Here is a 16,294-nt window from a genome sequence, read left to right as displayed (position 1 = left end):
TTAAAAGAGGGGTGGCACTCAAAGCTCATCAATTAAAGATGTGAAAAAAAAAAAAAAAAAAAAAAAAAAAAAAAAGGGCATCTCTATGGTCGGTGATTATATTTTCTCTTTCTTAGAGGGTTTGAAACCAAGTAGAATTACAGTGTTTAGTGTCAATAAGTAAATCTTCGCCAATGGTTAAATATTGAAAGAAAGATTGGCAAGAAATAATTTGCAGCATCATGATTTTGCAGCAAAACCCTTGATTTCAAACCTCATAAGGTTGACAAATAAAAGAGAAATGGTCCGTTATTGAATAAAATCTTGTGAATCACTTTATTAAATATTTTAATAGGTAAGCGCTCCCACGTGAATGTTTAAATTTTTTTTAAAAAGCAAACAAGCCAAAGAAATGGTAAACGTTATATATGCTGCTTTTTAATAAAATCCAAACACGTGCATGACTATATCAAACTTATTGTTCTTAAAAAACAAAACAAAAAAAACAAAAAACAAAAAACAAAAAACAAAAAACAAAAAACAAAACAAAAAAAAAAAAAAAACAAAACAAAACAAACAAACAAACAAACAAAAAAGTTTTTCCGTGTTTTATTGACTAATGTATGTCTAGCTGGAAACCAAAGTTTTATCCTATACATACATATATATATATATATATATATTGTAATAAAATAAACAAACTAAAACCTACTGATCATCTCAAAATCTAAGTAATTTAATAATAAAAAATAAAAATAAAATAACATCCTTGATTAGTCTTTAGGTAATCCCTAGGTCTAGTTCCGTTTTGGTTCAGTTTTTTTTTTTTTTTTTTTTTTTTAATAATAAAAAATTGTCTCTAAACAAATAAGAAGTTAAATTGTTTCACATAAGCTAACAGTAATTAACCTAAGGGTATAAATTACGTATAGTTTCTTAAGTGTTATATATTAATTCCCTCAATTGAATTGAAGCATATATATAGCTGTATTGAATTCAATTTACTTGAAAAAGATAATATTTTTTGTGTTTAATTAATTAAACCATGCCTTTGAGTTCCCCCTCGTAAGGACTAAAAACAAACAAGCATTTGTATTAAGTTGGAGAATTTACTTTAGTTTTGCCCATAACCTCTTATTGATGAGGTGTTAATATTAAACATATAGAAGTGATTTTACTTCAATAATTTCTTACCCGGTTGAGAAAAAAAAAAAGTTATTTATTAGAAATTTGAATTACTCAAGTCAAAGAAAGAGTGGGAGGAAATTACATTTATATCCCCTACTATGTCTCGTACATACGTAGGGTTAAAAAAGAAAGTGCAGAAAACAAAAACAGAACAGCCGCCAGTACCTTTCAAATTAGAAAATATCTGTAGAGGGTTCTGGAAGGAGACAAGAGTACGAAGGGACTGTGTCCCGTGGGGTTAAGAAAGAGACTAAAGAAAAGTAAACAGAATAGCAGCCACTTCCTTTCAAGTCATGAAAAACTCATGAAAAGTGTGTGTGTGTGTGTGTGTTTATATGTTGCTAGTGGCTAATATTGACAAGTCACGTATCAACTTATAAACAACCATGGTATAGAGTTTAAGAATCTACTACACCTATGCAGGGGCGGCTCCATAACATGGTTAGTGTGTTCATTTTAACTTCCTGACTTCAAATATATATATATATATTTTTTTTTTTTTGTCTACCATAAATAAAAAATGAACACCCTAAAATATAGTTACAAAAACTAATAATTGTAAACACAATTTCAAAAATCAATAAGTTGTGTAACAACAAAATTAATGTTGTGGACAATAAAAATACAACAACTAAAAATTTGAGTTGAGTTAAATTGTTAATAAAGTATTACTATAGACATGATAAATAATTAAAGTATTAAGAAAAATTCTTTTTAATAGACTAATGTTATATGCACAACAAATTTTGTTGAGTTGAAATATTACAACGTTTTTAAAAATATTACAACAACAAAAATTAGAGTTGAGTTGAATTTTTATTTTAATAGAAGAAAATAGTAAAACTTGATGAAGTGTAAATTCGTCAGTCGAGATTCTCAGATGGAAGCTATCTTTGGCCTTCTAAAATGGTCACCAGTGTGGTGCCTGCCACAACAGCTCCGATGCCAAAGTCAATATAGGATGCTAGATGAGAATGAGCAATGTAAAATAATAAAGCAAAAATAAGTCTCTTGATGTATGTCTACCTGGTTCTTGGTGATGCAGGAGCTTCATATATGCTTTCATGGCTTCTAACCGTTAGAATAGTTATGGAGGTCTTAATGCTCCTTTTTGAAATGTTTGGTGTTGTTTAACGTGGTATCAATGTGCTCCAACGGTCTACAGAGTTGATCTTGTAACCGTCCTAGGTTTGATTGACTACATTGAATGGCCTAGATGTCCTCGTCATTAGCGTGAACAATTACTCCGTCATGCCTGATGGTATATTCGTCCGTCTTGATGGGATCGTCCATGTGAGACAGACTCGTCATTCCCGTCAAAACTTTATGTATTTGTGTGTGTGTGTGTGTGTTTTATGTGATGTTAATATATTTAAGTTCTTGTTTATTATATTTTGTATAATTTAAGTCCCTTAAAACATATGCATCAGCTAGTGCAAAAGGGTCTATCTAATTTAACATAAAAACTTAATTTTTGTAGGTGATGTGGGTGATTTTTGTGGTTGGTTGTGCAAAATTTGGCCCTTATTCCATTTTATATGGACTAATGTGAATGTTCTTAGTGACCATCCTAGAAAAAATTTCTAGAACCACTGCTGCACCTTTGAGATGGGAATTGTACAAATTTGTTTATATATATATATATATAAGTTGCCTTTGTAGTTAATCATACTTCTTCAACAAGTACCACGTACCAACCAACATGTGTTCCTTTTCTTTTCTTTTTCTTATATATATATATATATATATAAGTTGCCTTTGTAGTTAATTCCTTTTCTTTTCTTTTTCTTATATATATATATATATATATAAGTTGCCTTTGTAGTTAATCATACTTCTTCAACAAGTACCAAGTACCAACCAACATGTGTTCCTTCTCTTTCTTTTCTTTTCTTTTTAAAAAAAAAGGTACGTAGCAAGTTAACGACCTTCCAATGGATCTGTTGTAACTTGCAAAGTCACAAAAAAATATCATTCTTACATAGCTATACTCATAAATAAATTCTCAAACTTGAGATAAGATCATACTATTTTGTAAAACTCAAACTATAATTTGTTCAAATGGTGCACAACTATTTTAAATTTCCACTTTTTTTTTTTAATAAATTAAAGTCCCACACTTATGTCCCCCAAACAATTACCAATTGCATACATAACAAATGGTACAAGACCTAATGCTCTTTTTAAACCTCACTTTCTTCTTATATACAGTTTTTATTTTAACACTACTTTTTTTTCTATATAATTTTTTTTCTCATTTTCAATAAATAAAGTAAATAAGCAAAAAAAAAAAAATCCAAACATATAATGGAAGAATTTATAATTGACGAAAATCAAATGCTTGATGCTTTGACAAATGAAGTGAACTGGCTGAAGCAATAACATTACAGCCACAATGTTTGAGATTCAAACCTTATCCATCTCCTCCCACAATTTACCTAAAAGCAATTTATCAGAACTAACAATGACCAATTTTATATATAATAGTACAATAGTACTCAATTATTTTTTTAAACATTTTTTTTCTCCATTATAAGTACACATGACTTTCATCCAATTTCCACAAATAAATAAAATGAACTAATACAAACACGAGTAATGAATGAAAGGATCTATAGTTAACCAAGATTAAATACTCGTAGCCTTAGTCAACGAAGTGAATGTGGCTGATGATCCCAATGGCAGTGTTCCAGCCTCGATCGTAAACGTATCATAACGGAGGAAAAGCTCCACCAACATTACCCTAGACAACAACACCACCAAATCTTTTCCTGGACACTGTTTATTCTCCACTGTAGGATCATCAATCTCCCTCCCATTTGACCAATAAACATACTTCAAAAGCTTCTCTCCTTCCCCCACAAACCTATGGCCCACAAACTCCTCAGGATCCTCAAAAACCTTTGGATCTTTAGTAGCAAATGGTTGATATCCAAAGATCATCTCCCCTTTCTTGATCTCAAAAGCAGCATCATGGCTATTGACTACCAAATTTTCCTTTGCCTTACCGTATTGGAATGGAACTGGAGGCTCAATCCTTAGTGCTTCATAAACCACTGACTTAGTCAGCGTCATCTTATCCAACGCTGATAAAGTAACCCCACCTTCAGCTCTAACAATGGTCCTAATCTCATCACACAATTGACGGTGAAACTTTTCTCCTGCTAAGCCAACCCACTTGATCAAAGCAGGAAACAAAACTTTCATTCCACCATAAGCATTGAAACCAGCCATAAATACTAAATTATGACAAGCTTCGTTTCTTTTAATCCCACATCGCTGAGCTTCGTCAAAGATGGAAGACATAGACGCATAAAATGCATTATAAAGCTTCTTATAGCTAGATTTAACGAGAAAAGGTGGTAATGGGATTGAATGGAGTAGTATATCTTCAAGAAAGTTAAACAACTTTGGTAACCCTAGTGTCATCAATGGTGCCAGTTGAACAAACAACCATTTATCAAAGAGTGTCGGACCCTCTGATCCAATACTTGTATCTAAAGGGTTTTGATCACAAAAGAGCCTAAACACAAAGTCAAAAGACATGCTATCACTAAGGGTGTTGAAGTATGATTTGCCTTTGTCAGATACTTGGCCTTCAATGTTGATGAAAAGCTCAGACAAGCATTTTCTGAAAAGTGGGATGAATTTATCATGACGAGTAGCAAGAATAGAGAAAAACAAGCCCTTAAGACGGGCATGTTTGGGTTCAGACGGGTCAAGAAAAGCACAAACACGATAACCACCAAAGTAATCTGTGGAGGGCATGTAAGTACCATCTAAAACGTCTAGTTTTTGGACTTTGGAAGTGTCAAAGAGGATGGGAAAGCTGATAGCATCAAGGAGAGCAATGACATTAGAGTTGGAGGATATGAATGGTCCTGGAGGCATGTTGGTTCGGAAGACAGTGGATTGGTGTTCTTGAATTCGGGTTTGGAAGAAGGTGTCTTTTCCTTGGCGGTAAAAGTAGTCAAGGCGATCTTTGATGGGACCAAAAAATGGTAGGCCATAGTTGCCTGGGATGGGCTTTAAAGGGAGCTCTGTTGAAGGAGAGCCATTACTAGAAGAGGATTGGAGCTTGGAAGGAGATGAGTAAGAGTTTGAAGACATGGTTGGGTTGGGCGATCAGGGAATGACCAGTTGTTGGGGATTTGGAAATGTATAATTGTTGTTTCAGGTAAGAGAGTAACTGAGTTATATATAGAATTTTCTGGCCATCCACCAAAAAAAAAATATATATATAATTTGGATATAATTGAAAACTAAAAAACACCGTAATAACATAATTTATTTTTAAATGTGTAAATAGTACTATGACACTTATTTTTAATAAAAAAAGTTGTTAAAAAATAAAGTTTATAGATCTCGTGACTAAAAAGTGGCTTAATAATTGCTGCAAAAGTTACTTTGAGAGTACTGTTCACACCTCCCAAGTCAACAATCACGATTTTTTAAAAATAAAAATAAAAATGCAAAACATAATCGTGGGAAGTGCAAAACGCATTTCCCAAATGCACACATAAAATATTAGATGTGCGTTTGGGAAGCACAACACACGTTTTGCATTTCAGCATTTTTTTTCTTTTCTTTTTAAGCCAAAATCTTTGACTTTTCCCATAAACAGTGCACAGTGTGCACTGTTTATGGACTCACAAATTTTACTTTTCATCAACTTTTTCATTAATAATGGGCTCTACAGTACTATTCACACATTTAAAAATTATTTTGGTACAATATTTTTCAGTTTTTAGCTGTATCCAAAAAAATCACTAGGTGGTGTTTATATTGGATAGATTTTTTTCCTTTTTTTTTATTTTTACTATTATTTATGGATACTATAATACTTTTCGCTACTATTTATGATACTCACTTATCCATAAATAGTACCAAAAACCATTAACCTTGACGGTTCTTTAAACTCCAAAAACCAATCTATGTAAAAAAAATCAATGAATTCTATCAACTGTGGTTGAACCGTCCAAATTTGTAAATTGTGGACGGTTCTTATGGTTTAGGACAGAGATGAAAATAAAATTAAAAATAAAAATAAGAAGAAGAAGGTATTTACCTTTTTTTTTTTTTTTGATAATGAAAGAAGGTATTTACGGTACCCAGCTTATAACCTCCAAGAAGAATAAATCAGTAAAAAAAAAAAAATAGCAGTATAAGATCTAATTAAGCCTCTGTTTTGAATACAAATTATAAATGAAAATTATTTCACTATTTAGTTTATTTTTACTTCTATTTATAAGTTTTGTTGTACTTTTTAATACAATTCATAATTCCACTATACTATTTCAATTAACTTTTATCTTTATTTACAATATTTTTAGTAATAAATTTTCAATTTCAACCAAACCAACGATATCCAAACAAATCTTAAATCTCCGATAATTTGCAACGACCAGTCGTCTGATGCAAGTCAAAGCTTCTGCCTTGTCATCCGTTGCAACTTTCAGTCGAAGACCGGCGATATGATCTCTCCAAACCAGTGGTAGTCACGGCAATGGCTCTGAAACTCTCTCTCTCTTTCTCCCTTCCTCTCACTGTTTTGTTTTATCTTCTTCGTATTTTACTAAGACCTCTTTGTTTTGTTTGATAAAGCTGTACGTAGTACATAGCCTAGTAAAAAACGCCTTGACTGTCTCGGCCGTCGTGTACCACAAACGTCAGATCATATAACTATTGATATTCTATTCTTGCATTATTGAATTACAGTACCAGTGTCCCATAATAGCACTACTACCACAGTACCTTAAGCTTCATCAACTGTCCTCCATTTTAATAACATTTTACACTAGATTTAAAACTGATAACAGTGAAATATACTATTTGGTTTGGTTAGTGATTTAAGTAAATCAACTACGTTTTTTATAATCAGTAAATCAACTCTAACATTGTTATGCATTTAATTATATATTTGTTTATTTATTAAGTTTGCTTTGAATTTAATTTTTTTTTTTATATTTTATGAAAGTTATGATATAAAAAATACATTTGAAATATAGATTTTTATATTTATTTAGGGATTATTTTAGTCAAATTTTGTATTTATATTAATTCAATATCTTTAAATAATTATTAAATTAATAATGACGTCATCACGGTTCGACCTTAATTTGATTTTGGACCTCTCTTTTACAGTTTATTGAATAATTCGGGTCTAAAAATCATATTTCACTGTACTATTTCAGTTAACTTTTAATTTTATCTACAGTATTTTCAACAAAAAATTTTTAAATTCCAATAAATAAGCTATTCCTAAATAGAAATTTAATATATAAATGCACGTGGGCTAAACAATGCCTTAAGTGTATCAATGCCTTGAATATTGGTGTGAATGATTACGAATTTAACTTCAAAATACAGCTTAAATTAAACTTCTTCGTTTTTTTTGGTTAATAATAATACCTTACACTTATATTAGTTTAGATTTAATTTGTTATTTTTTAAAATTAGTTTAACAGTATTCTCCCTCCGTCCCAAATTATTACCTCATTAGTCCTGTATTTTATTTTGGAATTTCTCAAAATTTTGTCATGTTTTTAAAATTAAAAGCTATTAATTTAATGAGTTTCCTATTATGTCCTTACCAAGCATAAACACTTTAGAGCATTCGCATCAGTCCGTGTAAATTTTCTGTCTATTTTACACAGAAAAACCTATTTTTTCTATTTTACACATCCACTTTTACAAAACACATACATTAGTTTATCTATTCTACACATTTATTCAATAAAATATTCATTATTTTACATTTTTTTATTACTCACTCCTTCATTGCCCCTCTTATTACTCACTCCTTCATTGCCCCTCTCTCTCTCACAGAACCACGGCCACCATCACCACCATCATCACCACCCAGCCACCATCATCACCACCCAACCAACATCATCAAAAGGAAAACCCACTCAAGCCAAGCCGATCAAGATCAAAACCCATTGACCCACACCCACAATCAACAAAAAACCAAAAAAAATGGATCAAAACCCACCTCCTCGCGATGGTCGCCGGCCTCAACCAAAGTGCCTCGCAACACTGCCACCTCCTCGCAATGGCCACCGACCTCAAGCTCAACCAAAAATGGATCAAAACCCACACCCACAATCAACCAAAAAAAATGGATCAAAACCCACCTCCTCGCAACGGCCGCTAGCCTCAACCAAAGTGCCTTACAGCACCGCCACCTCCTCGCGATGGCCGCCAGCCTCAAGCTCAACCAAAAATAGATCAAAACCCATGATATTCTAGGCAACAGACCCGTTGGAGAACTCCGTTCATGTTGTAGGCGACGGATTTTTCCGGTGACTTGGCTTGCACGACCTCGTTCTCATCAGTGGCGATGGCAATCGGCAGAAGCTAGAGGAAGAAAAATGGATGAGATGAGAGAAAGGGAGAGTTGTGCGCCGAGAGAGAGAGAGAGAGAGAGAGAGAGAGAGGGAGCTAAGAGGCAGTTACACAGATGAGAGAGAAAAAATGTTAAAAAATGATATAAACATGCTACAATGCCCGTGTAAATATACACGAGTACTGTAGCAACTTATAAATATACACAAGTATACACCCACTGATGTGAGTGTTTTTTTTTTTGCTCAGATTGTGTAAAAGTGATGATTTTTTTTATTTTGCACATTTATACACAATTATGCAAAGACTGATGAGAATGCTCTTAAACATAATTTTCTATTTTGGAAAATTCTATCTTTTTTAATCAGGCGGCAAGATAATAAATGAATCCCTTAAAAAGTTAAGTTTTCTAAACAGAATTTGGTAGGAAAGAAGTATTACTTTTTTTTAATATAAAATAAAAAATTTATTCTTACCTAATTTAAATGCGTATATATATATATATATATATGTAAAGTTTCTTCTTAATTATTGGACGTGGACTACTGTTGCCATTTACTACAATGGCAAACGGTGAAAAATACCATTAAATTTTTGTGTACCCGACTACCCATAGCCCATAGGGACCATGTGCTAGGGATTATTATGCTTTTTCCGATATTAACGAGCTGATATATTATAGCTTTTGTTTAAATATAATAATTTGTAGGTACCTCACTCACTATTTTGTAGTATTGTGCTATTCATGATGCTCGCATTGGCTTAGAACATGGAAAAAGAGTGAAGAGTGTGTGTGCGTGTTTTTTTTTTTTTTTTGCTTAACAGCTGTCAGTGAGGAGATTACATATATACTCCTATCAGTTTAATAAAAATTCGCAACAATATTTCTAATCATTTTGTTCATTTTTTAGTATTTTATTCCTCAAATAACTACCCCTTTTTTTTTTATATATAAATGAATTTGAAACATTTTATAAAGACTTTGGTGTAAGATGTGAAATTATAATGATTTAATTTGGATCTCCAAAATCTTTAAATCTGATTAAACTAGTTGTAGAGACTGGATTTGAGCACTTCTGTTTTTGGATGAGTAGACTCAGATCCAACTAACCCAATACAATAAATTTGGAAAGAGTAAGCCAAAGAACTAGACTTTAGTATATGGACAACAGTCAGTATGGCGTTCATGACAATCAAACAGAGATGAACTGAGATTAAGAAAGTTTGTCCTTGGCACAATCTGAGGAGCTTTTTTCTAATTATTAATGAATAAGAGTAGTTACAGGAAAAATCCCCCCTTCTATGGTTGGTTTCTCCTATTATATAGTCCTCCTCAAACGATCTTTGCCTTCCACTTATTGATCATTCAAGCCTATACCTGACTGCCCGTCCCATCAACCACCTTACCAAACCTCCTATGAGTTGCAGCAACCAAGGCGGCACTGTTCAGAGGTCATTTCCTCGTTAATGCAGCCAGAACTTTAGTTTTACGCATTTAATGTGGAGGTGACAGTTTCTCCTTGAATTGCCCCTCCACCATGTTTCCATGGCTGATCCATTGTACTTGTCTTCTTCTTAGGGTGTTTAGGGGGAGCTGCCTTTGGTGGCGTGTTGCTCTTCCTTTCTATGATTTCAACGGGTCGAGGACAGGATCGTCTTTGGCGATGTTTCTTGGCAACTTGGGCTTTCTTCGTTCATCCTCGGACGTTTTTTTGTCCTTGGCATGGGCCTTGGGCTTAATATGAAGTGGGCTGGAGTTGCCAGATTCTTAGGCCCCACAATAACCCCTCAAAATCCTGCTGTCCGGCTCCTTGGACGGGGAGGAGGAGTCCTTGGGCCTTTGTCATGGCTTGTCCAGTCTTGTTCTACGTCAGCTCTAGAGTCTTTTCACCTGTCTAATGCACGTTTTTGACACTTCGGTATACGGTGCGCACCCTTATTAAATTCTGGCGGCTCTATACTCCCCACGTTCAACGGTGTGATGGCATTCTAACGGTGGGGATTCCTCTAGCTTTATGGGTGGGAAAACCTACACAGTTGTTTTTAATTGAAGGTATAAATACCCATTTGAACCAATTTGTTTCTTTACTTTTGCATTCAAGAGTTCTTACGCACACACCCTAAATCTGGTCAAGTCTCCAACCAAACTCGCGCCTCTTTGCAACATAAAAAGCCTGTCCTGGGAGCCTTTCCTCATTTCTGTAAATTTTCTTCTTACTCAATCTTGTGTTTTCTCCCTTATGACCTTCCTTTCCCCTTATTCCTCTCTTTCTTTTGCTCTTCCCTGAGTCTTTTAGCCGTTCTTTAGGATGGGTAGGTTTAAGAAGTTGGTTGAGTCTGAAGAGGCAATGGAGAAATTCACCACCGATTATAGGATACCCAGTAATGTGGGTTTGAGGTACTGTGAAGGAGGGGAGTGGTACATCTGGAGGGAGGAAGGTGAAGTAGTGATTCCCATAATTGCCTTCCTTGAACGCGGTATGATGATCCCTATAGGGCCAGTGATAAGGGACTACCTTAGGCACTTCCGATTAACCCTTACCCAGTGCACCACTAACGTGTTCAGGATCCTAGGTTGCGTGGATGCCTTAAATGAGAAGATGGGGTTGAGGTTAACCCATCACAATGTAAATTGGTGCTACAACTTTCAACACTTAAAGGGTAAGTCCTACTACATGAAGACGAAGGACAATAAGGTTCGGCTTATTCAGTGCCTCTCTGAGTCTAGTAAAGGGTTAAATAAAGACTTTCTAATAGTGTCTGGGGAATGGCATGACGGCCTTCATTGTCCAACAGAGGATGGGACACCAGGTGGGGTGTTTATAATAAGAGAGGGCTTGATCTTTTGTGTTATTGTAGTTTGCATTGTTTGGTTGCTATTATGAACGTGCTTTCTTTTTTGCAGATCCACACACTTTTGGACGACACTTCCATTTGGTCAACAAGGAAGACTTGGAAACTGTACTTAAGGTTGGAATCTTTGTGAACGAAGCTGACAATCAAGTTAGGGCGGCTCACAAGATCCTCAGGTACGATCCGATCCAGAAGTCATCCTCGGCTCTGAAGTACGTGATCAAAGCCCAAGATCCTCAGTTTCACAAAATTACCGTAGCAAAGCACGAGTTCTCACTCCCTGAAGGGTCTCCTATCCCAAAGGGCATCTCATTGTTAGGCCTTTCTTCATCTCATCAAGTTGCAGAGGACGAGGGAGAAACTGCAGAGAGAGAAGAAGAGTTTGTTGATTTGGGTCCATCCGAGGACGAACTTGGCGCTTTCGACCAAGTAAATCCGCCCAAAGACTTCTCCGGTGACCTAGGCGACCCCAACTTGACCGAACCGAATATCTTGTCAAAAGGGATTTCTTCTCAAGTCGAAATGGGTTTCAAGAGGAAGCCCCAAACCAGCCTGCTTGATCTGATTAAGGGCCAGTCAGGGAAGCAACAATCCAAGCTTCCTCCTCCTCTACCCAAGCCTCAGCTTGTGTAAACTAAGTCGTCCTCTGTTCAGCCAACCCTGACTCCTCAGCTCGAGTCTCCTGATCCAAAGAGGAAGAGGCCATCCAAAGGCAAAAAGCCAATGGACGGGGGGAGATCTCGCTCCTCCCAAGAGGAGGACGAAGTCCAACGACGTTCCAAGCAACTGAGAATTGGGCACCAAGGCCAAGAAAAGGAGGTCGCCCGGCAGTCCGAGCCTTAGGCTTAGCTGCATGCCCCCATGTCTATGGGGAGCCCTTGATAGATAACGCCTCCCTCAGGGATTTCCGAGCGGGTGAAGGAACTTATGTGGCGGATGCCCTGGAGAGGTCCCTATTATTCCCCACCGATATGGCCGAGCTGGGGGACTTGAGGAGGCAGTAGGTTGTCCTTAGTCTCAAGAGGTACTTGGGTGTGGTAAGACTTCTAACACTTGTGCCTTCATTGAATTTTGCTCTTTAGTTCCTAACTTACTGTGAGCTTGTTTCAATTGGCGGGCTATCCAGGCCACTTTAGGTTGGAGGAAGAGGCTAATAACCAGAGCAGGGCCCTAGATTAAGAGCGCGACAAGCGCTTGGATGCCGCGCGGACCCTTAAGAACTTTAAGGCTGACCTCAAGAAGGCAAGGGAGGAACTGAAGGAGATGACGAAGGCCAAAGATAGTGCAATATCTGACCTAGCTGGCGCTCAAAAACAGGCCGAGGACCAAATAGGGCTCCTGCAGGAGGCTGAAGATTAGCTGCAGATTGCCAAGGAATAGATTGCTGACCTGAAAAAGAAGCTGGCTGAGGTAAAGGGGGCCAAAAATGTCGCCGAATGGGCTAAGGACGAGGCCTTGAAGGCCAAAGCAAAAGCTAAGTTTGCGAGGACGAACGCTGAAAGCTCTAAGTAGCAAGCCGAATAGGAGGCTTTTGCTTTAGGAGTGGCCGAGACCAAGGCCAATCTCAAAGCCCAAATACTTGGGGTGTGCAGATGCTACTGCTCCCAGACTTGGAATGAAGCTCTCGACCAAACTGGGGTTAAGGCTTCGTCCAAGCTTAGGAAGGTTGATAGAGTGTACTACCCCCCCTCCCGCGCCATTCGTGAGGTTGCCTCCGCCAACTCTGCAGCTGACACCGCCTTTGAAACGACAGACAAAGGTTAGGCCAGTGCCGCCTAGGATCCCATTTCAACTGATAAGCCTGCCGAGGAGACCGAGCACTGAGGGGTGTTAGAGAAGGAAAAAGCCAGTAACCAAGAAGCGCCCCAGGATGTGATGAAGTCTCCTGCTGACTCCCAAGCTACCCCCGCTGACTCTCAGGCTCCTCCTACCGAGAAAGAGCTCTCCGAAGTTGCCTCTCCAAGCCAAGATCCCAAAGCCTCAGACACAACCTCTCGGCAAAGCCCCAAGGACAAGCTATCTATCAAGTTGAAGAAATAGGCCATTTTGACAGGTTATCTTATTTAGCCGACTTGGGTCATTATAGTCTTCATTTCTTTTTCATTTCATTTTGTTTTTCATCTTTATGATATTGTAATGAAACCATTTTTTTGTAATGGATCTAAGAGTCCGTGTTTATTTCTTCGAATGACGTTGCCCTTTATTTATCAGGTTTTAACGCTTTGCTCAATACATGGTTAATTTTAGCGGTATGCCAGTAATACCTGGATAATTGAAAGCGCCAAACTCGTAAGTTTTTGCTTCAGATTTTAACTGAAAACTGCACAGTCTCAGCAATGCAACTTGTTTCTTCTTAGACAAATCACAAAAGAATTCTGGTTTACAACGCATACTTTATATGAACATACACATTTCATAAACTTGTCGAACCTAAGAGCGCATTTCAGCACTAAATGCAAAGGAAAGATAAGTGAGGCTTTGAGTGATGTTGTAAGTGAATTACTTTATGTGTACCTTGAAACGCTTTAAGTGATGCTCATGGGCTTGTTTTTGTTTTACATCTTTATCGAAGTAGGATGGGGCAAGTGATCCGAGGCACCAGACTCCCCTTTAGCTGCACTTGTAACTTAGGTGAATGCTCACGCTCCGTTTTGCTGAAAGTAGCTAGTTTCCCCACATATTTGAGTCCGAGGACCATGCAAGACCTTGGTTCCGTCTAGTACTTAGTCTTTTGAAGTAACTGGTTTTCCCATAAGTTTGAGTCTGAGGACCATGCAAGACCTTGATTCTGTCTAGTACTTAGAGTCTTTTAAAGAAACTAGTTTCCCCATAGGTTTGAGTCTGAGGACCATGCAAGACCTTGGGTCTGTCTAGTACTTAGAGTCTTTTGAAGTAACTAGTTTCCCCATGGGTTTGAGTCTGAGGACCATGTAAGACCTTGGTTCTGTCTAGTACTTAAAGTCTTTTGAAGTAACTAGTTTCTCTATAGATTTGAGTCTGAGAACCATGCAAGACTTTGGTTCTGTCTAGTACTTAGTCTTTTGAAGTAACTAGTTTCCCCATAGGTTTGAGTCTGAGGACCATGCAAGACCTTGGTTCTATCTAGTACTTAGAGTCTTTTAAAGTAACTAGTTTTCCCATAGGTTTGAGTCCGAGGACCATGCAAGACCTTGGCTCTGTCTAGTACTTAGTCTTTTGAAGTAACTAGTTTCCCCATATGTTTGAGTCCAAGGACCATGCAAGACTTTGGTTCTGTCTAGTACTTAGAGTCTTTTAAAGTAACTAGTTTCCCCATAGGTTTGAGTCCGAGGACCATACAAGACCTTCGTTCTATCCAGTACTTAGAGTCTTTTGAAGTAACTAGTTTCTCCATAGGTTTGAGTCCGAGGACCATGCAAGACCTTGGTTCTGTCTAGTACTTATAGTCTTTTGAAGTAACTAGTTTCCCTATAGGTTTGAGTCCGAGGACCATGCAAGACCTTAGTTCTGTCTAGTACTTAGTCTTTTGAAGTAACTAGTTTCCCCATAGGTTTGAGTCCAAGGACTATGCAAGACCTTCGTTCTGTCTAGTACTTCATCATTACTACTTGGAGTGAAGCAGCTTGTCCTCAGCGTTGGGAAGTTTGCTTCTAAAGTGATAACGGCCTTGGCCTTGCTTTGTTGAGGAGGGGTTCTTCCTCTGACTGGGCCCTTGGCCTAACATTGACCTGGACATGGGCAAATTGGCCTTCCACTCCCACGTGCGACAGTAGCCCTATTGCGCTAATTTTTCTCCACTTCTGATTACAAGGCGTCTTTTGGCTATTCGAGTTGTGTACCTAACATTTCGGTACATGGAATCCCGAACTTGCAAATTATGTTCTTCCACACGAAGTTCTGGATCCTTACTTCGGTGATGGTTGCTAGTGGCTCTACTTGAACCCAATTTATGAAGTAATCAATAGCGACTAGTAGGAATTTTACCTGTCCTTTACTTTGGGGTAATGAGCTGACGATGTCAATTCCCCATTGTATGAATGGCCACGGGGAGGCTATCGTCATCAGTCTCTCGGTTGGAAGGCGCTAGACATTCCCGAATCTTTGGCACATGTCACACTTCTTGACGAGCTCCATTACGTCCACCTGCATGGTAGGCCAGAAGTAACCTGTTCTGACGACCTTACTTACCAAGGATCTGAGGCCTGCATGATCCCTACAAACCCCTTCATGGATCTCTTCCAAGATATAATTAGCTTCCTCTTCATCGACACATTTCAAGTAGGGCATGGAGAAGCCTCTCTTGTATAGGATGTTGTTTAGGATCGTGAATCTGGCGGCCCTTTTTCTGACCTTCCTGGCTTCCTCGGCGTCTTGTGGGAGGTGTCCATCTTGAAGAAAGGATATGATCGGTGACATCTAGCTACCTGTGTTCTGAATTGCAAATGTGGAGATTTCTTCGATGCTAGGGCGTTTCTGGACTTCCATCTCTAGGCTCAGGCTAATTGATCCTTCTTCTGACAATGCTAGTTTCGCAACTTCATCTGCTACCATGTTCTGGCTTTTGAGGATCTGCATGAATTCTACTCTTTCAAAATCTTGGGTCAAACGCTTTATCAGCCTAAGGTATTTCTGCATTCTTTTCTCTTTTGCTTCATATTCCTCATAAATCTGCCCTATTACCAGCTCAGAATCACTTTGGATAAGCAGTTTTTTTGCTCCCAATGCTTTCTCAAGTCTTAACCCCGTCAGTATTCCTTCATACTCAACCTCATTATTAGTGGCTGGAAATTGTAGTTGAACTCCATATTTAAGCATTTCTCCGTCAAGGGTGGTTATGGCGACCCCTACTCCCCCATCTTTTGGGTTGACGAACCATCGGTCTGTATCATCCATCATTCTATCTCGTTGGTGAGGCCATTCCTGTTTGGGAGAGTGAACTTGACGATGA

General features: G+C 37.6%; 1 protein-coding gene across 1 annotated transcript; it reads right to left on the bottom strand.

The window, feature by feature from the left end:
- Positions 1-3,455: 3,455 nt before the first annotated feature.
- On the bottom strand, positions 3,456-5,341 carry LOC112027073 (allene oxide synthase 3). Its single transcript, XM_024059741.2, has one exon. It carries the CDS (start codon positions 5,275-5,277, stop codon positions 3,796-3,798), a length of 1,482 nt encoding a protein of 493 aa, XP_023915509.1. The 5' UTR covers positions 5,278-5,341; the 3' UTR covers positions 3,456-3,795.
- Positions 5,342-16,294: the final 10,953 nt, after the last annotated feature.

The sequence above is a fragment of the Quercus suber genome, unplaced genomic scaffold (genome assembly GCF_002906115.3).
Source record: "Quercus suber isolate HL8 unplaced genomic scaffold, Cork oak 2.0 scaffold_58, whole genome shotgun sequence".
Classification (NCBI taxonomy): Eukaryota; Viridiplantae; Streptophyta; class Magnoliopsida; order Fagales; family Fagaceae; genus Quercus; species Quercus suber.
This window is presented reverse-complemented; position numbering and strand designations above follow the sequence as displayed.